This window comes from Chionomys nivalis, chromosome 22 (genome assembly GCF_950005125.1).
Source record: "Chionomys nivalis chromosome 22, mChiNiv1.1, whole genome shotgun sequence".
NCBI classification, from domain to species: Eukaryota; Metazoa; Chordata; class Mammalia; order Rodentia; family Cricetidae; genus Chionomys; species Chionomys nivalis.
In genome coordinates this window covers 6,731,710-6,753,662 of record NC_080107.1, presented here as the reverse complement: position 1 = coordinate 6,753,662, position 21,953 = coordinate 6,731,710, and the positions used below count along the sequence as shown (strand labels likewise).

At 43.8% G+C, this 21,953-nt stretch overlaps 1 protein-coding gene across 3 annotated transcripts in view; it reads right to left on the bottom strand.

Annotated features, from left to right (window-relative positions):
• Ccdc141 (coiled-coil domain containing 141) overlaps window positions 1–21,953 on the bottom strand; it is a 141,587-nt gene that overhangs the window by 52,984 nt on the left and 66,650 nt on the right. For all 3 annotated transcript variants that reach the window (XM_057755593.1, XM_057755595.1, XM_057755594.1), the window contains exon 8: window positions 11,866–12,038. In XM_057755593.1, coding sequence (XP_057611576.1) covers window positions 11,866–12,038 — 173 coding nt within the window. The remainder of the gene's footprint in view (window positions 1–11,865; window positions 12,039–21,953) is intronic.

Here is a 21,953-nt window from a genome sequence, read left to right as displayed (position 1 = left end):
TAGTCTGAAAAATGGTCACTAGGGGGACATACTGTCTTGTTCAAGTTGCATACCTTCCAGCACAGACAAAAAAAAAAAATCCAGATCAAGCACTGCTTCTGTAAAAACAGCACCTTCTGCAAAACCATAATTTTAATTTTGGTGGATCACAACCAATAAAATAGGATCTGTCTGTTTCTGATTTTGGTTTTCAGTCACCTATGAGAGTCTCACTTGGGGATCTTTTGTTTCTTATCAGTCAGTGTATCTCTTACGCTGTAAACTCTTAAAGAAGAGCTGGAGGCTTTACTTAGTCCTATAATCCATGTAGCCTTAGCATACAGTGTCATAATAAAGAAAGATTAATACATTTTTTTTTAAAGTTGAGGACAGAGTCTCAGCTATTTGAGCCTGACCTTAATCTTCCTATGCAGCCTGGGGACCTTGAACTTTTGGCTCTGCCGTCTCTGTCTCCTGAGCACTGGGATTACAGGTATAGGCCACCATAGCTGGTTTATGGGAGGCTGGGAATCAAACTGGATGGGGCGCCAAACTGTATTCTAAAACCATTTATATTCACGGATTAGGGCTGCTCTCAGCCCCCCTCAGAGAGTCTGCCCTTTGCAGTGGGCAGTAGTAATGTAAAGACCCACAAGTGTCAAAGGGCGAAGAATAGGGGACTGTGGAGTGAACGACCCTAAGTGCGACGTTACCCTCTCTAAAGCTCAAAGAACACAAACATGGCAGAAGGAATGCAAGAGCCAGAGGATGGAGAGGGCACTGTAAAATGGTGTCTTCAGGGCCCGGCAAGGCTACGGCATTCATAAACTCCCTCCATGTAGCTGTGGGTACCTGTGGAAAACCTACGGAATATTTGGCCATCGTGCAAGGCATAGAGGACTCTGAGGTCACACCTCTCACTGAGGGGTGATGCAAGTTATGGGGTTCTGGTGAAGGGTTTATCACTTCCTTCAGTGCTACAGTACAGCTTCTGATAAGTGGTCCATGTTCAGTAAAGAATTCCCTACTGATGCTCATTCAAGCAGCCATAAGTATATTCAGTGGGTCGCATTAAAAAAAAAATCAAAGTAGGAGAAGGGGAAAGGGGTATTAGACACAGAGGAAGGGAGATGAGAGAGGGCAATGAGGGTGATAATGACAAAAATTTAATATACAGTGTGTGAAACTGTCAAAGAATACAAAAACTTAAAAAAGGAAAAAAAAATACCAGAAATCAAATTTGCTTTAGCATCACAGTAATAGTATCCTACAACTTGTGAATACACCCACAGCCATTGTAGACTGTCTAAGATGCCTAGTTCCTTTTTTGGTGTGTATGTGCACTTACAGTGAGGTTCAAGCAATTTTAGCATGCATAGTTTTATCCAATATGCACTTCCCTCGTCTAATAAAGCTTTATGAGGACAGTCTGAGTCACCTTGCTCTGTCTCACTCCTATCTGCAGCACAGACTCAATCCTGGGGTGGAGAAGCTGCCCTGCTCACCTAAGCTGGTGTCCTGTCCCATCCTGTCCCCCTTTCCCATGACCCATCCTCCCCCAGAAAGCCACTCCCTCTGATTGGGTGCTAATCTCTTCCACTTCTCATTCCCAGCAGGAATATAATGATAGCATCTATCCCATTCCCACTCCCAGGGCTACACCCCCCTTTCAGGCTTTCCTAAGGAAACCCTCATCTGTAGATTACAAGCAGCCCAGACGCCATGTTTTCGTTTAGAACCTCCCATGCTGGTCCTGATTTTCAGTCCTTGAAAACAGGGATGGCACACATCCCAGCAATTTCTTCAGTGCCTTAATAGTCATTGGCCTGATCAAAGGAAAATTATGGCTCCCCAATCTGCTAGCCATTCTCACACGAGTTGAAAATAAATGAAGAGAATTTTGTCATTCACCAAAAACAAACGGCTATCACACTACAGCCGTGTTCAACTAAGGGTGGGACAAGAATTGATGCAAACTGTGGCACCCTGGCCCTGTCACTCCGTTCCCATTCTAAAGCACACTGCCTGTGTGTAATGGGGAAGGGAGAGGGATGACCAACGGGCTAATGATCTGTGGCCCTGGATCTCATTGGAAAGATTGATTGACCTTTGGATTTGCTCTGTGAGCATGGATTTGTTGGCGCTATCAGCAGTGTGAGCACGAGACGCGTCAGATTATTCCTGATCTTGACTTAGGCGTTCCAATATCACAGATGCTCAGACACGTTGGATTGAGAAGGCTTCTTCAGACATTCATTAGAAGCTCCATTATGGAGGTATTTGAACCTTTGTTGATTAAGTCAAACGAAGGGAAGAGGGAATAAATGCTTGGGTTTTATTTTGTTGTTGTTTTGTTTTTCCTTCAGAAAGGACAGACATGTTGACTTTTGCTTCCAGAATAGACTGCTCTGTTTACTGTACGGAAGCAGTCACCCTGTCTTTGCATCTGTCGCAAGTGGGAACTGGGGGAGGGGGCAAATCCCCAAGTTAATGCATTCTAATGACTCATGCCGGAGCATGGCAAGTTGCTCGCCACCCTTCCATAAATTACTAAGGCAGCCCATCTGGAGCAGGAGCTGAGGCAGATGGTGAGTGCTTGACAGCGCTCTCCGTCTCAGCAGAAGGGGTCAGCTGACCGCAGTTTCCTTTCCGTGTATGGCAAATGATGCCTCGAAGACGGGGTGGGGAGGGTCTCCTATCTTTAGATTGCTGCTCCCTTTAACCGAGACCTGGACAGCGTCCTTTCTTATTTGTGACTATCTTCATTTGGGGGAGAAGAGCACCACGTCTATTTTTTATCCCTACTTTGAAGAAGGGCTGTTTGTACCACAAATGTGAAAAGTGTATCTTTACAGTATTTTTGATGATTTGTTATATATTTTGAGACTTTTTCTCCACAACACAAACACTTTGAACGTACATAGTAATGAATACATAGAAGGCAAGCAGGAAGTGAGGCTGGAGTTACAGGACTCCTGGGTTCTGGTCAGATGGATGGCAGATTCACTGCTGTAAGATCATAGGGACCAACATATGTGTGCCGTATTGGGGATTCTACATGAGCTCAGACATAGAGATGATATTTTTTTCTCTTTGCAAAAGGAGGTTGAAAAATACTGCACCCTTCAGCCACAGGACTGTGGAGTCAGACAGAGCAGACCAGCCAAGAATTTCACTAAACCATCTGCTAGCTTCCTGATTATCCTTCCTCTGCCACAAATCCTCTGGGAGAGAGCAAAGCCAACAAATAGTCAAAGAACAAACCCCACCCACACTGGGTAAGAGTGTAACCCTTTTCCAAACGAGCAAGGCAAAGCAAGCAAGGCTAAGACCCTCAGCCATGATCAGAGAAACACACTCCAGCTCCAATGAAGCAATCTGAAAATAAACCTACCCAAAGCCAAGAGAGGTAAAGGGAAAACCACCCCTCAAAATGAAAGAGCAGGAGACCCTGGAACACACAAACACCCGACCCTAGAGAAGGAGTTCTTTGCAACCAGTGGCTGTGGAGAGAGGGAACCTCATAGGTTCTCCAGTTCCAAGTGGGCATCCCTAAACACATGTACATATATGTACAACACTGAATGGAGCCAGTAGGTTGTTTGTATGAGTGTCTGTCTGTCCGTATGTGTATATATGTATATGTATACATACACGTAACAGTAATTATAGAAGAATAGGTCATGAACTTGATAGGCAGTGGTGGGGTGTAAGGGAGGAGCTGGAAGGAAGTAGAAAGACTGGGTGGGTGAAGATGATGTAGATACAGTACTCAGGAAAGAAATTCTCAAAAAAAAAATTAAATAAAAGGAAACTCCAAAACAAAACAAAACAAAACCCAAAATACTCAGGAATAAAACAAAATGAGATTCAAAAAGAATTGATGAGAAACCCCAGAAATGGGAGTAACAGTTACTACAACTAAGAAAAATCAATGAATGAAAACAAAAGCGGGAAAGCCAGAGGGATCACTGAGAACACAATACAGAGACGAAGGCAGACTGATAGACCCTGGCGGACAGCCAACAGGAGCCTGAGAGAGGGAAACAAGAATCACATGAAAGCAACATTCAAAAGGATGATTGTTGAAATTTATTATAGCTTTGGATGATACATCAAGAGATAATCAGATAAATACAGATATTTGGGATCATTTGGAAAATATCAAGCTGCACTTTAATGTACTTCTTTCCAGTAAGCTTTCATTTTGTATTTCCCCACCAACACAGTTAGTGTTGCACTGTGCATAAAATCCGAGGCTTGACTTTACCTATTTATGGGACTCTATCATTACACAATCTTCCCCGAATTCATTCTTCTATGGGTTGAGATTGTGCTGTTCCACGCTTGCCCTGACGCTGGTCAACTGCTTTCCTACTTAAGGGAAATACTGGGGTTATCTTTGGGTTGGCATTATTCTGGCCAGCACCGTGCTGAGCACCTCATTCCTTAGTGTGTTTACTCATAGTCCCTTCTCTACCTTTTCTTCCTGAACCCCCTAAGCTAAGAGAGCTGCTCAACCAAGCTGAGCAGAATTTCCGACCTTCAAGTCAGCCTTTCCTCTGTTGTCTCTGCTCTTCCCAAGCCTCTTACCCACCGGGATTCAGGCGACTTCACATCACATCATAAGAAAGTAAATTTGCATTAGTGACTAACATAGATATTTGATTAAGAAATAAATTGATAGATACTCCTTTAATGCAGTCTAAGCTTTGTAATATACCCCGTATTAAGAGTTTCATAATGAACAAAAAAAGCCATCCACCTTGACAGTGTTTGCTAAGTGTTAACAGGGTGAGACTGCAAAGGTACCATTCTGTCAGCATCTGAAACGAGCAGCTGATTACAGACACGAGAGTATCTGAAGAGCAGCTAGGTTCAAACTGACCTAAGAACTTAACTGTGGATTTCCCAGATTTTAGTGTCTGACATTTACTGCCTAACTGTGCCATCGAACTCCATTAAAACCAGAACTCAGAAAGATCCACCTGCTTCTGCCTCTTGAGTGCTGGGATTAAAGGTGTGCCGCCACATCCAGCCCCCAACAAGTTATTTTTAAATTCTGAAGTGCTTGGTGGAACTGTTACAGGACACAACCACAAACGAATCTCTTAGGCAACAGAAAGTGGCTCCTATTTTCTTGGAGAGCTGGCATGGCTTTTGGTTTCCCATTTAAGGTTAAAACAAAATATTTTTTTTACTATGATGCAGCTTTTCTCTGATGTCATATCTGCTCCAGATAGCTCAAGCTACCTACTGTGTCAGTGTCAAGAGAAGAAGCTGAGAGCTTTCCCAGGTGAGTTGTCATTCTGCGACTGGGTGACCAGACACACATGAGAGGACTAAGGAGAGATGGGGAGCAGGAAGGTGAGGAGGAAACGAGAACTGCAAAGGGGTACAAAGTACTGTGCCGTGGCTGTGCAGTGGCTGAGCCATGGCTGTATAGCTGTGCCATAGCTGTGCCATACATAGCTGTGCCGTGGCTGTGCTGTAGCTGTGCCGTGGCTTTACCATAGCTATGCCATAGCTGACTGTTCTGGTCATCTTGATCTGAAGATAAACTCTTCCCATGGTTCCTTCTCTTGGACTCCTTCACTCAGCCTGCTCTGGTCTCTGTTTAGAATTATGCCTGCCTTCTCTGAAGCACTGTGTACAACGGCCTCTGTCCCCAGGGGTCCTGTTTTGATAACACACATATACTTCATGTGTGTCTTCTTGACTAGATGCCAATAGGGTTTTTTTTTTTGGTTTTTTTTTTTTTTTGGTTTTTCAAGACAGGGTTTCTTTGTAGCTTTGGAGCCTGCCCTGGAACTCCCTTTGTAGACCAGGCTGGCCTCGAACTCACAGAGATCCGCCTGCCTCTGCCTCCCGAGTGCTGGTATTAAAGGCGTGCGCCACTACAGCCCGGCCGCCAATAGGTTTTTGCAGTTCTGTGACAGGTTGATGTGTCTCTGTCTGGCCTTGGGGTCATGGCCATTTTCCACACATTCAATCAGTTTAAAAAACAACAACAACAACAACAACAAAAGAAAACTACAGGGAAAGTGAAGCCTGAGTTGAAGAGAGAGAGAAAGAGAGAGAGAGAGAGAGAGAGAGAGAGAGAGAGAGAGAGAGAGAGAGAGAGGAAATTCTTCTTGAACATACTGGAATAAAAGCCACCAGCTTCCTCGCCACCAATGCAAGTTGAGCTGAAAGAGAAGGACCAATGCCATCGAACGGAACAACTCAGACAAGCAACCCAGCCCTCCACCTCCTACAGCTAGCTATAGCAAGCTGTTGAACATCTCTGTGCCCAGGTTTTAATCTGCAAAATGGGGGCAATGACGGATCAGTGTACATCCTAGAGGGTGATCCCTAAGTCCATCGAGAGCTATGTAAAGGAGAGCCTTTCCTCTGATTCCTAAGGAGCCTGTAATATAGCTCCACTCAGTTCCAGCCATGTTTCCTGCTCTCCTCCCGCTCTTGCCCACCTCTTCTCCAGCCACACTGTCCTTTCCTGTTCAGCGCTGTGTTCTTTGTGCGGTCCACTTAGCTCCCAGGGAATGCATGGGAGCTCTTCTTAGTCAGTCCTCCCTTGACCCCAGAGCCTGAAAGAGTTCCGGCCACACAGCCTTTCTCTACCACGTCCCACACAGTAGCTCCTGCTCCAAAGGACAGCTCACTTGCAGATCCATTTGTTGGTTGGCTCTCCCCACCAGAATGCAAACGGCATGGGGACAGACGTGACATTAGATGCTTGGGATCACCTGCTTAACAAAACACTGAGCGTGATTTTGGAATGGACAAGTGAAGAAAAGGCCCGAGTTCTGTCCATAGTTCATTAACATCTGTAGCACCAACCAAGACAGCGCTAGCCAGTAATAAAAACTGTGGGGAGGATAAGCATAATCTTGATTAACTCTTAGTTTTTCCCCTACTCTGAGAAATATGAAGAATGAAAATTTATGTGAAGAATTTATATGAAGAAAGTCACATGCATTGGGTTGAAGCAGATAATGAAGTTACACAGAAGCAAAATATTCAGCTAAGATGAAACTAATATGTTTAGCCATGATAAGATAGAATGAAAAGTGGTACCCTCCTTCATGCAGGGATAGGAACGGAGCTACTAGATGCTCGCAGCATATAGCTCCTAAATGGAATTTTAACAAGCAAGAAAGGCAAATGAATATTTCACAAGGTAGCCTGGTCCTGCTGTGCGTTTCATGTCTTGAGCTCTGAAGTTGGAGCCGCGCTTGGAAAAAGAGATGGCGATCGTTGCTTTTACTCATCATTGCCACTTAGATTTCAGACCTGGCACTTTCAACCACAGCAGCATCCTGTGCCTTAATACCAAACAGTGCGTGGTAGCAGGCCACCTTTGGTTAAGAATGATGCCAAGCAAAACCCAGGAAGAGAAGAGGGGCCCAGAAGCCAAGGTTTTCAGCCTGACTGTGATTCTCAAATTGGTTACTATCACATTCTATTGAGGGTAACTTATTGTATCATAATTGCATGCAAAGGAATGCATGAAAATATCATAATACAAGGTCCCTTGCTCATGTGACAGATGCTACCATCTGAAAAGATAAAAGCCACTCAAAGATCAGAATTATCATTAGATTATAGATCAGATTTAGAAGAAGCAAGGAAATATGGGCATTACTACGATTTATTCTGTGAGGCAGCTTGAAGTTCAAGCCTATTTGATGCTAGGATAGATAAACAGTGTGACTCTGTCCCCCATTCCTTATAGAAGAGTAAGGACAAACATCTCAATTCACCCAGAATACTTAATTTCAAATAAACATTGCCAGGTCCAAAAGAAACTCAGGACAAAAGGCTCACAGAGGTGTCCCTTAGCACATCAAGGCACATGTTGGCCTCCAGGCTCACTGGGTACCTGAGGCTCCTCAGCTCCTCTCACCCCACCCCTGCCCTAAACCTCTCCAGCTCAGGGCTTCCCTTCACCCAGCCTCTAATTCCTGTATCACCTGTCATTTCAGGCATGGACTCTCTTGCTCCTCCCTCCATCTTCTTTGCTTCCTCCCTCTTCCGATCTCTCGCTCTTCTATCTCTCTCCTCTCATGGCCCAGTCCAGTTTGCTGAGCATGTTTAGTTTACTGCTTCTCTCCCTGTTCTGGACTCTTCCAGATGCCACAGGCGGTACTCTTCCTCATGTCTACAATAAAAACTTTCTCCTTAACCATGCTTGGAGTTGTCATGTTCTCATTTCATTCAAATGTAAGCTTCCGTGTTTGGGTTTTTTTCTATTATCAACAGTAAAAATATTAACTAATAGAAACTCTGAAAGCCCTACTGCTAATATTCCAGTTCTAAATTCCACCTTCGTTATCGGAATAGAAATACTTGACTCCTCCAGTTCAACCATCGCCTTCCTGTTTAATCTAAATGAGTACCGCTATTTGCAATGTCTCACCCTGCTGTGATCATTTGACACAATCGTGTGGTTCTTTGTATAGATTTTTAACCCTAAAGTAATTAGGTATTGGGTGTTTTCTATGTGCAAGGAATGGTGTTGCATTATTTAATCACAAATATTAAATGAGAATTTTAATTTGATGGAGGAGGACAGAGAATCAGATTTAGGATTAAAAGTCACAGCACTATTCTGGAACTCTCAATGCACACAGTCAAACTCCTTGGATGTGGAATCAAATGTCATCCAATCGATGACATTTTGGAATGTCCGCTAACAGGAACCTCGGTGTTTTGTGACCTGGTGGCATCTCACAGTCTAGGAACCCACTGTGATAGTCCATATAGACACTTAGACAAGTTCAAATGTTTCTTTGTTGTCCTTGCTGCCACGCTAAACTCTACCTTCACTGCAGCTAGCTGTGGCAGGGCAGTTCCTTCTTGGAAAACTTCTCTTCTTTCCTTTGATGGGAATTTGGCGTCTGGAGATGGATCAGATGAAGAAACAGGAACAAGTTCCAGATAGAATGCATGGGATTGGGGTCAGCAGCCACGCTATCCTCTGACTTGCAAGGGAAATTCTAATATGTTTGTAAATTTTTTCTTAATGGATTTATATTTTGCATCAACTTTCTGAATCAAAAATATGTTTGCCAAGAAACAATTTCCCTTTTCTTTTGGTTCCCCCCACCGCATGGAAGTGGCAATGATTTGTACAATTATGAAATCTTGGGGCAAGCAGTATCTTATACTATTATGAAGCAAATTGGTACTGCTGAGATGCTGACAGACACATACTCTAGTTTTTAAAATCCAGTTAGGTAGTTATTAATTTAATTTTCTTGCAACAGTTCTAATTACTGTTTTTTTTTTTATTTTATTTTTTCCATTGAGAGACAAACTGCCTCTTGAAAAGACAAAATGATAGACTCCTTGTTGGAAAACAGGGTGAGTATAAAAATCAAGACAAGAAAGAACACGGAGACAAAAGAATTGGACTAGATGAACAAATAAATATGCAAGCTGTACAAAAACATGACCCAAAACAGAAGGGGGAGAAGAAGGGAGAGGAGTGGGGGAGAAAGAGAAAATAAAAGCACTTCAATCGAAACTCTCGCTATCAAAATCAAAGCATTTCAGCATAGAACAAACAGGATACAGTTTGCCAGTAAAAACTTGTGACCACCTTTCGGTCTCTACAGTGGAGCCTGAAGTCGAACCAAAAAAAACCTCAGTTTCTGAGTAAGAAGCAGGAATTAAACTTCTGGGCCTTAAGTGGCTGAGAGAAGACAAATGTGTGACCCGGAGAAGGGAAGCAAAAACACAAGGCTTGCGACGGCACCACCTAAATAAGAGAAGCCCAGCATCTAGAATTTGTGAGCCAAAGTACCTGGTAGGAAGCAGCAACCTAAACCAGAACTCCAGGGATCAGAGAGTGGGTGGGGCTTTGGCTGCATCCTCATTTGCACACACATGGGGACTCTCCCTGTGCCAGAGAGAACAGCACAGACAGACTGACCAGGAGAATAACACTGGCCAGGGCTGTGAGATCCAGTGATAATTACAGGCCTCACCACGTACACCAGTCATCATATGACTGCCCCGTTCCAACATCCACCATGTATCTTGTATCTTAGACAGTCATTTGCCTGGCTCAAGACTTTTGGAAGGAGCAGGCATGGATCAGGAGGGAGCAGCTGCAGTAGGCACATGGGTCCACGCTGGGTATGCCCGGCCCTCTAGTCTAACGGAAAATAGCTTGACCTGACATCTGGCTCAACACCTAAGTCGAGAGCCGCAGCAGCTAGAGTTGGTGGTAGTTGGTAGTAGGGAGGAGAAGCCTTTGCCCTTGTTGTGGCCTTCAGTTTCTGGCTCTTTCTGGGAGACCTTGGATTATTTCTAATCTCAGTTTTGCATGGTCCCATAGCAACCATCTAAGTACCCGAATCTGTAGGGATATAGCCCCACCCATTGGGGGGCGTGTTCGCCTCGGGCTAATGTTTACGGATAAATCTGCCGGGCGGGATCCCAGCAGCCCTTTTTCTCTGCTTTTCCTGTTCTCCGTGGGAATCTGTGGTCCTGTAAGTCTATTTCCTTATTAAAGCTGTATATATTTTTATAATCTGTCTGCATTCATTTACACTGTCACATTTTGGCACCCAATGTGGGGCTCGAATGTCTCTGTCCAGTTCAGATCGTCTTCTGGGAAGAAAATTCCCTATACCTAGACATCCATGGCCATACTTTAAAACACATCTAACAGAATGAAATGGGGTTCAAAGGAAATGAAACCATGTTTACCACATTCTACCTACTTCATTCCTCAAACTGTATTTTTTGAGTTTCAAGGAAATTATAGAAAACTACAGCAAATGAGAACCGGGGTTTAACCTTCTTGGACAGATCTATTTCATCTCTTTCTGTTAAGCATAAGTGCTGCTGATTAAACGTAAATGCAATCTTCCTGGCTGACACTTACTCCAGGAAAGGCCGTCACCTCCCTATCTTCGAGTCCCCCCACTTCCCACACACCCTCATTTTCTCTTTCCCACTGCCCCCCTTTCTCCTTCATGCCCAGCAAATTCTCAGCCCAGCCTGATGTGCCCACTGAGCATGCTCATGGAAGTCAATGATTCTGGCACCTTGACCAAAAGCACGGAAACCGGAGCCTGGGCACTTGGATTCCAAAGCTCCCTCTGTCACAAACTGGCTCTGCCATCCCGTTTGCCAGTCACTTAAGCCCTCTGAATCACAGTTCCCCTGTCCGTGGAAGGAAAACATTCTTAGTATGTGTTTCATGGAGTCACTGTGTGGATTAGTGAGATAACATCCCCAAAGCCCTTAGCACAGTGCCAGACACATAGCAGGCTCTCACTAAATGTGAGCTTTGGTTATTAATAGTTACCTTTTATTTGGGGTTTTGTTCAGTGAAATAGCTAAGCAAAAAGGAAATGAGGAATTGTCTGGTTTTTGTTTTGTTGGGAAAGAGAAAATAGAGAAGGCTCATGAACTGAGGGAGGGAGAAGCTGAAGGAGTGAGGAGAGACTGGGGGATGGAGGAGAAGCTGAAGGAGGAAGGAAGAGACTGGGGGAGGAAGGAGAAGCTGAGGGAGGGAGGAGAAGCACGGAGAGGGCAGGATGTGGAAAGCCTGCCGAGCAAAGCTCCTCCCTGTTCGGTGCCTTGCTTCTCCCTCTTCTCATACACACACAGACACAAAGCTTCAGCATCTTTAAGTCCTCATGCTCCGAACCCTGGCTTCACTTCAGGGGGAGCAACGCTGTGCTCAGAATCACCGTAGGCAGAATTCAATAGAACCTTTTAAGCCACATCATAATGCGGCCAAACATCAGAAGCAGGGGAGAAAAGAAAAGCCAAAACACAGAAAAACCTTGTGCAACTTATTTTCCTACCAGGTTGTGGAAACCGAAAAAGCTTGTTAGGCTGCGGGATAAAGCAGACTTTCCTCACCTGCAGGAGTCGGCTTGGCTGATTAAGGCCCGTCCCTTCTGCAGAGCAGCGGTGGTGGAGTCTTTAATTTCTCTGTGTAATTCCTCATGCCTCGCTGCCAAGACAGGCAGGCTTAAACCCTCTGATTTAAGGAGCTTAAGGTAAGCTTCGACTTCTCCAAGTACATCAAATGCCTGCCAAAGAAAACATACTTTCATTTTCTGCTTTTCTAGTTTAAAACTCGGCATCAGTGTGCGCACGGAACGCTGGCAATTAAAGCAGGCCATTGAACTTAGTAGTTTGAGCGTAGCAACAAAAAAAACAATCTCAGTTCTGGGGAACAGCTGTGTAGTCCCCGCTTAGGGAAATGTACAGTTTAGTTCAACATAAATAAATATCCACACCATAAAAGTACCAAGATAGCTTATACCGAGAAGATACCTGTAGGACACAGGTAGACATGGTTGAAATTCAGAGTCAGACGGATAGTTTGCATATTTTACACACATAATGGATGAGCTATTAAAAATGTGTATCCTTTCATGGCCTGAATATCTCAGCAGTGGAGTTGGGATAGATGGAGTACGTGCCCCACATTCAGTTTACTGTCTTAGGGAAGTAACACAAACGGCCAAATTCAAACTGGACAGAACTGGAATCTACGGAAATCTCTCAAATGCTCTTTTATGTTGAGATTCTCTTCTCCCTCCAACATCCTCATGTGTTCCAAGTTGCCGTCTCTAGTCACTTAAGCCTTGTGGAGAAACCTTGATATCCAAGGATCCTTTCTTACTTGACCATGTTTCGCTTGAGGTTGGAAACAAAGCAAAATGCAGAAATACACTGACATTAATAAAGATGTTGCACGACTTTCTGGGTCCTTCTATGGCTCACTGAAGCATCGCTGAGGAATATGCGCTGTTTCTGGGATCTCACTTCTAATTTTAAGTTTGGGGTTTCTTATTTAGAACAAAAATGGAGCTTCTTGTCAATTGAGGCTAAGATTTAAAACCAATGCCTAAAGCAAACTTCTGGCATAGCTAAAATTATCTTGAATTCCCTTAAAGCCCACTTAAAGTTTAAGATTGGTGAATTGTTGCATGTTATATTTGTACTTTGCATTGACAAACTCCAAGATCCTTTTTAAAAGAAAAGAAAGATAAAGAAAAAAGTCTTAGTGTCCTTCTAAGACTAGAGGAGGGATAGAATGGAGAATTCAAGGTATCTTTTCTTGGCTACAAATCTAACTCCATTCTGGTTGAATGATGAACCATGCCATGTTTGTTGTTGATTGAAAATTAAAGAGAAACAAAGAAAGTAACTAAGAGTGAGGGTGGGTGTTTAGAAAGTACTCACACATGCTTAGCTGCTAGTCTAGACTTGGTCACTCAAACACATCTTTAAAAAGTCTCCTAGAAGGGCACAGCCATCTGTCGCCTGCCTTTCATCCCATGGAGATTTCTTCTGTGACCCTACACCAGGCCTTGACCATGGCCTCATTTTCATAGGGGTTAGAAGCTAAAACTGCAAGGCTGTTATAGATACATGTGTAATGTCACTGTTTCCTAGTCTCAATGCTATAATAAAGGCATGACATCCCAAAATAATGAAGATAAATTGAAGGGCCAAACATGCACAAGAAGTATATAGGCAAAGATATAATATATATTATATAACTATGTAATATTTAAATCTTCAAACATAATTACATATACTATATAACATTATATATAATATATAATATAGTAACAGTCATATATGGGCAAAGGCAACTCATGAACTTGGAAACCAGTGAGTCAAATTTTTTCCCATACTCTTTTCTCAAACAGATTAAATATTAGGGATACACTTTACGATTTTCTCTGCATAATAAAGCAAGTAATAAAACGATGACAATATACAGGATGGCAGGTTTCCTTCTTTCATTAGCTTATCACAAACCCGTGCAGAACACCCGTGAGTGAGGTGAGAGGGATCACATAATGGATTTCATTAGGGTTTGAGTTCGCTTTTTGTTCTCCTAGTAAAACACCAAGACCAAAAGCAAACTTGGGAGGTAAGGGTTTACAGCATCTTAGAGATTAAAGTCTATCATTGACAGAAGCCAGAACAGGAACTCAAGGCAGGGACAGAATCAGAGACCATGGAAGAGCATAGTTATTGGCTTTCCTTGTTATACAACCCAGGGTCACCTGCCCATGGACAGCACTGCCTACGGTGGCCTTGGTCCTCTACAACAACCATTAACCAAGAAAATGTCCCACAGATGGAGGCAATTCTTCCACGAAGGCTCCCTCTTTCCAGATGCCTCTAATTTGTCAAGTTGATAAAAAACCAACCAGCACACTTTGTTTTAAGCATCACTGGGGGATGGTTCTATAGACACAAACAGAAGAACTAAACCTTTGGGCTTTAAAAGAATTCCTCTTTCAAAAGTATACTCTCTGTGAATAGAATTTGATGAGGAATCCATGTGCCACTTCCAGAAATGACCTAAGCACCACCACTCTCATTCCACTCATCCCAATCTAGAAGAGATTCCTTTGCTATGTACCCTATCCGTAGGGAACTTGATATCCTGGATCTCTTTGCTGCAATCACAGCGCAGAAGGTCTGCCTGGCAGTGAGAACACTGTGAGCCTCACACAGACGACTGGAATTCAAGTGTCCTCTTCCTTCTCTCTTCTTTCTACAGCCCCCTGCTTCTTCAAGCCTTATATGTCCCGGGCGAATCAAGTTTTTATGACTAGACTGGGAGGAAAAGATAAAAGCGCAAGGGCCATATTTTCTCCTGCTGGATCCTAGCTCATTTGAACCATCTCAGTCCCCCACATTCGGAGGAGACAGGTCAGCTTCTTGGAGCCCTAATTTGGGAAAGATGAAGGAACTGCTTGGCTTTTGTTCTTAAAGGGGCCAATAGAAAAAAACCTTTCCTGTTCATTTTGTTAGGAACAGTCAACCGCACCAAATCAAACATAGATGGTATCAGAGAATGGCGTGTTTTATTCGTTTTATTTATTTAAAAAGACTCATGGGTTATCCGGCATAATTCTGCTGCCATGCTGCTTCACAAAGATGCTGGATAAATAACAGTGTTCAATTTTTGACTAATGAATTTGGAAAGAGTCAATATTGGATAACAAAATGGCACACCCTGGACAATGACCAAGGACACAAAACTCAACATGGCTTCTGAGCAGGGCCTCCGCTCCCACCTCCTCTGGAGGGTCAGGAACCCTCTGGGTTGCTTATACAAGGACACAGATCTTCCCTTTCTGATCTTACACATCACCAAAGACAACTGCTGGTGGCTCAGGCTGGATGACCGATTCGTCGTTCATGACACTGCTGAAGGCGCTCCAGCTTGCAAAGCTATGAAGACCAGGAGTTGGAGGAGGATGAATTTCAGGTTCTCCTTTCCCATGTCTCCCACTACCTCATCCATTCCTTGCTTCTCAAAATTATTTTGCTGCCCCACCTCGACCCCTCCCAGTCACAGGGTTGATGAGTGCTCCTAAAAAGCTGTGTTTAAAGCCATTTGTTGCTCAGAAGGTTTTCCTCACAAGTTAAAAAATGCTGGAAAAGCAGTTTTGGCTTGAATGCGGGCATCAGCAGTGTTTTATCAATAAGGGAACGGAGGAAGAGCACATACAAACACCTCAGTCTTCCTGAGGCAAATCCACCTCACAAAGGAAATGAGACTCAAGAAGCAGAACTTTAGGCTTCTTGGGTCTGTTCACCATTTTTTTTCTTTTATCTTAACTGACTTAAGAGATTTGAAGATGATCTTTATGCTGTTAATATGGGAAATCATGCATGAATCATTTCTGCTTTCATCCCCTGAAGGAATATCCAGTGACATCTGAGAACCATAGACCCAACTGTGTGCTGAGGATAAGATTGGCCACATTAGGGGGCCAAAGTAATATGAAACGCTTATGGATTGGGAGAACAGTGCTGGCTCTCAGCAAGCACTTAGCCATGCGGTGCACTAACTTATTTAGGTGGCCTGGTGATCCTGTAAGGACACAGAATCAGGATTTCTATTTTACAAATAAAGATGTTGGGTGCAGGGGGACGTTAAGTAAATGTCCAGGCCATGCGGTTAAGAAATGCATCAGGACAGAATCATGCCCAGCCTGACTCCAAAACTCAGTATATTACTGTCTTAGTCATGCTAACAAAGATTTCTCAATTTCTCTTTGAGGCCCTTCAGTCGATTTTATATTCCAGCTATACCCTTAAAAGCCTATACGATTTATTACCAACCCTAAAAAATTATGGAAAGATATTTCCTGAAGTAAATGGGATCGTTAGATTTATTTGTGAAGCGAAAACTCAAGTTCAAAAACTGGACCGATGTACCATAGAACCAGCTGTTGATTCATTCACGCAACATAAACGTTTTCAACACTAGGTGGCATACCGACATGATTAAGACGACCTCCCTCTTGAATCACAGGTTCACAAACAGTGAACGCTGCCTGGAGATTTTGGAGGAGGGATACACATGGTATTCTCTTTTATGAAACCCCACTCAGCTTCTCAGGCATGACACAGAAGCTGCCTTGGGAATTGGTGCTCCTTGGATTTTGCAGTAAGATTTCCCCTTTCAAACTGAGCTTATCCCAAATACTTTGGATCAATATAATCTCACATGAACAAGACAAGACAGTTTTCTTTGTTGCATGATCTTTTTCCTGGGGAGATGGGAACAAATCTTGGACAAACTAAAGTAGAATTCTCTCAAGGCCCAGCATGGGAGACCAATGAATTAGTTGGGCTAGTTACAGAACACAGGCTAGGGGTTACTTATAGGAGCATGGGTGACCACAGAGAAGCCATGCCAATGGCAACCTTCCTGTACCTTCAGAGAGGGAGTCTTTCCCTTCACTTAACTTGCTGCACACAATATATCCACTCGCTCCCTTCAGACTATGAGGCTGTGTACATTTAGAGAAAAAAAAAATAGACAGGAAGGTACAGGAAGTAGTGGTTAGAACCTCAGGTGAGGGGCTAGTGAGGCTTCTCTCCTCTCCTGTGAGAGAGTATCAGTCACGCTGTCTTGAAGGTGTCTTACAAGCAGCCTCAGCTGCTCTACCGAGGGTGAGAGCTATGCTCAGAGGGGCCTGGTCTCCAACAGAGCAGCAGCCCTGTAGTTAGTACTGTGTTTGCAAAGATTCAAACTATTAACTAGAAGGCCCTATTCTTAGTGTTTGGGTAAATACAAAGTGAGGTAGACATATTTCTTAGTTTAATTAGGCAACAAAAAATAAATCTGCCAAGAAGCGATTTTACCCACAAGGCTGAATTTGTTCACTGCCGAAAGAGATACATAATAGAATAGACGCACACATGGAAGGACACCCAGTGAATACAGTCATGACGTAAGGGTCCACTGACCAGTTTCCTGGAAAGTGCTTACTCATGAACAGGAGTCAAACTGAATGTCTCCTTTTCTATTTGCAGCACTGGAGGTCAAACCCAGAACCCTACAGACACCAGGCAAACACTCTACTACTGAGCTATACGACACCAAAATTGAACATCTTGACTATCAGACCTTAAAGCCTGAAGTAGGTTTAGGCTCTTGCGATGAAGGATACTAAAAACAGCCTTTATTTTCCATTATATATTTAATACTTCTGTACTAATAACTTAGCCATCTTTTTTGAGTATTTGCTGAGGTTTAAACAATCTGACTGGTCTCTGAGCTTTAAAGTAAAAGGTTCTGAACTCCACAGTCATTCCACAGTTATTATTCTATGGGGGGGGCAGAAGGAAGGTAGAGTAAATGAAGATGTCATCATCAGTTTCTGTGGTGAGATTTGACTTATCAAAATCTCTTTAAGTTCTCAATTATTTCTTCTTATGTATTATATAGCAAATGATAAATAATAGCAATAACTAGTAGATAATGCGTAACATACATAGTAAACACTATATATTGTAAATCACACACACAAACACTCCTGACCATGGTGTCCACACTCCTCCCTGTGCCCCTGGCTACCTCTCCTGCATCTCCCTTAACGCTGTTCTACTGCGCTCCTCAGGCAATGACTTAGCCGACATCTCCCACACTGCCTGACTCTGAATCTCTCCGTGTTTGCCCTTCCTTTGTGTGTCACCTTTCCAAGTGCACTCAGTGGTATCTCGACACATTTGCCCTGGCCAGGCTCTGCTCAGGGCTCCCTTCAGTACTGGGCTTAACCCCCATGACTTTGCTACAGTATATCACTCTGTCTTATAAACCCCCATGAGAGTCTAGCCCCTGGGACCACACCTACCACTGGCTTTACTCAAGTAACTATCCAACACAGGTCAATAGTAGGAATGCAACATACTATCAGGGTGAAAGAAGCTTGGTGGGAAACCACCATTCCAGTTGTTTCTTAGAGAAAAGAATGATTTCTAAAAAGAGGAATACAAGGGAACGGAGAGATGGATTGATGGTTAAGAGCCTGTGCTCTTAACAGAGCAGAGCCTGTGCGCTTAACAGATCCTCCAGGTGCCCATGTCACAGACACTTGTAACTAGCTAAAAGGTAGCTGACTGCCCTTTCTGGCCTCCACGGTGCGCAAGCACTTGACAGAACATGAGGGAGTTCAGCCAATGAGTTTGTTCGCTGAGATAATAATTCTCATATCAGAAGAAGAATTGGTATCTGTAGGAAAGAGCTGTCCTTAGGCAGGGTCTTCTTTGTGCCCTCATGACAGTAGCAGCCAATCTTGCATGTGTGTTCTCTAACACCTCTCTTTTGTAAGCCAAGAATAAATGACCTGACCTCTTTAGCAGGACACCTATCTCAGTGTGTGTTCTACAGCTAGCAATCTTCCCATATGAGGTGATGTCACCCTCAGAGACAAAAGAGTAGGCTTGCTGCTTGCTATAAAACAACAGATTCTCTGAGTTGAGAGTTCCTCTCCACACCGCTAACTCTGTGGAGGAGATGTGTGCCTGTACCCCTCCCCAGGCCGCTAACTCTGTGGGGGAGACGTGGGCCTGCACTCCATTCCACGCTGCTAACTCTGTGGGGGAGACATGTGCCTGTACCCCTCTCCACACCGCTAACTCTGTGGGGGAGATGTGGGCCTGCACCCCCTCCACGCCGCTAACTCTGTGGGGGAGATGTGGGCCTGTACCCCTCTCTACGCCGCTAACTCTGTGGGACAGACGTGGGCCTGCACTCCTCTCCACGCCACTAACTCTGGGGGAGGAGCGTGTGCCTGCACTCTCTCCATCGCCCATGTTGGAACTGAGCCATACTGAGCTCGTTTGCCTGCTGTCACCCAGCTAGTGCTTTGAGGCAGTCGTCATCCGGCACTGACCCAGAAACCACGTGTCTTCTGCCAGCTTCCATGAAAGGACAGCAAGTGAGCCTGAAAGTCAGTAAACTCCCAGAGTCCTTGGTATGTGGAGCGTGGTGTCATCTACAAATACAAATGCTCACACAGCAAGGAAACCCAGCATCCTCCAGACACATCACAGGGAGTTTTCCAAGGGAAAATATGGTGTTTCTCAGAAAAAAAAATGATGATATAAATTAAAAACTACCCCACCCACTACTATACACAGAAATTCTAGCTTAGAAAATTATGATTATTATCATCATCATCATCATTATTTTAAATTTTTTTGAGACAGGGTTTCTCTATTTAACAATCCTGGCTGTCCTGGAATTCACTCTATAGACCAGGCTGGCCTTGAATTCACAGAGATTCACCTGCCTCTGTCTCCCAAGTGCTGGGATTAAAGGCGTGTGCTTTACACTCCTTTCTACCTCCAGGCAGAAAATTACTTTGAAGACTTGATACTATAATAATTTTAAAAACCAACCCTTCAGAGATTTATTTATGGGTTTTCTGGCAAGATTAGATGAAATAGTAAGATTTTTTTTAATTTGGAGAATCCAAAATATGAATCAAAAAGAAAAATGTCACTGATAAGTCAGGAAGAGTTTGACTCTCGGCCTACACAGATTTGTTCTCTGTATGAATTTGTCATTTATTGTTACCTTACTAACACAGAAGCAATGCACTCTACGAATGCTGGCATCTGGCCCTGCCCCAGCCCCCATACCCATCATCTTTCACACTGGGTTATTAGTTTTTAATTTGGAAATAATTTCCTTAAAAAGAACAAACCCTAAACCTTTCTGAGAACCATTGGCCACAAGTCAGAGCACAGGCGAACGCCAGCCAACTTTATACTGGGACTAGTTAGCACGCTGTGGGATGAGAAAGGGAATCCTCCTGAACAGTAACCTTCATCAGGCGATGAAAGGAGACAGATACAAAGACCCACACTGGAGCACCGGACTGAAATCTCAAGGTCCAAATCAGGAGCAGAAGGAGAGAGAGCACGAGCAAGGAACTCAGGACCGTGAGGGGGACACCCACACACTGAGACAATGGGGATGTTCTATTGGGAACTCACCAAGGCCAGCTGGCCTGGGTCTGATAAAGCATGGGATAAAACTGGACTTGCTGAACATAGCGGACAATGAGGACTACTGAGAACTCAAGAACAATGGCAATGGGTTTTTGATCCTACTGCACGTACTGACTTTGTGGGAGCCTAGGCAGTTTGGATACTCCTCTTACTAGACCGGGATAGAGGTGGATGGTCTTTGGACTTCCCACAGGGCAGGGAACCCTGATTACTCTTAGGGCTGACAAGGGAGAGGGACTTGATTGGGGGAGGGAAATGGGAGGTGGGGGTGGGGAGGAGGCAGAATTCTTTAATAAATAAATAAATAAAATAAAAAAAGAAAGGGAATCCAGGAATCTACTCTTTTGGTTCTCTTCTCTAGACTAGACTTGCATTATTATATGAGATTCAGAAAGCATCCACTCTTGTCTTTTCCCTCTCCTTCCTCCTTCCTATCTCCTTCCTCCATCAGTTCATCTTTTTTAACTTTTACAAGTTCCCCCAGGGTCTGAGAATAAAGTCAGATGACAAATAACCAAGGCAAGGTATCAAATAATGAATGCAGAGAAACCAAAATTATGACAGAAAAAGGAAGAGTGGGGGTGGGGAGAGAAGGAAAGAGGGAGAAAGGGAGGGAAAGGGAGAGGAAGGGAGGGAGGGAGGGAGGGAGGGAGGGAGGGAGGGAGGGAGGGAGGGAGGGAGGGAGGGGAGAGAATTGTCTACATTTTGCAAGGCTGTGAGCTCCTCAGCTTCTATTAGAAGCACTGCTTTATAGAAACTCATTCTATTGCTCTTTCCCTGACTGCATTAACAGTTGACTTGGAAACAGCTCACTCAGTCTGTAGATCAAAGGTGTGATGGAAATTTTACAACCTCTTACTTCAAATTTGGACTGCTAAAGAAAAAAAATAACCAGCAATTGACATCTACTTTGCTCATTATCTCCGGCTATATGTTGTATCTGTTTCCTATGTTAAAACAGTGACACCCCCAAAGCACACAGTTAATCACGAGTATTACCAGAATGCCATCTTCTCTGTCTTAGAATTTTACTACTCATCTTTTCAAAAGATTTTTGTAAGTAAACAATTTCACAACGAAGTAACCATGTAGCTTACAATACTCAACACCAGTGTTGCGAGCGCTTTGTATGAAGTTTCCCTTGTCCTATGCTTGTTACTTGGTCTACCTTTAAATTGCTGGAATTTAATTGTTTAAATAATTCCAGTGCAGACGTCTGGAGGTCTGCGTGACTGTGGCAAAGGCCAGAAACGTTTCAAGTAACAGCAGCAGCCGCACACACTGAACCCCACCTGTGTGTATAAACAGTAGCGAGGCATTGCCTTATTTCTCATGTAGCAGAAGGAGACGTGGAAATCCTATTCCAGAGGCTCCACCTGTGACCTAATGACTTGTTACTGACGTGTCATAAACAGTACCACCCCCAGGACCACCGGCTACAACAGGAAGGTGTTTACCAAGGAGAAGTGGCATACTTCTACTCAAGAAGACCCACTGGTGGTCTGTAGCAAGATTCCCCCATTGTCTTACTTAAACGTGTACCCCCAAAGCAGAACGGCTGGTGTGAGGCGGTTTCTAACTGTAAGACTCTATATGCAGAGAAGACTTATAATATCTATGTATTTCCGCATAATAAACTAAAGAAAAATGTTAGA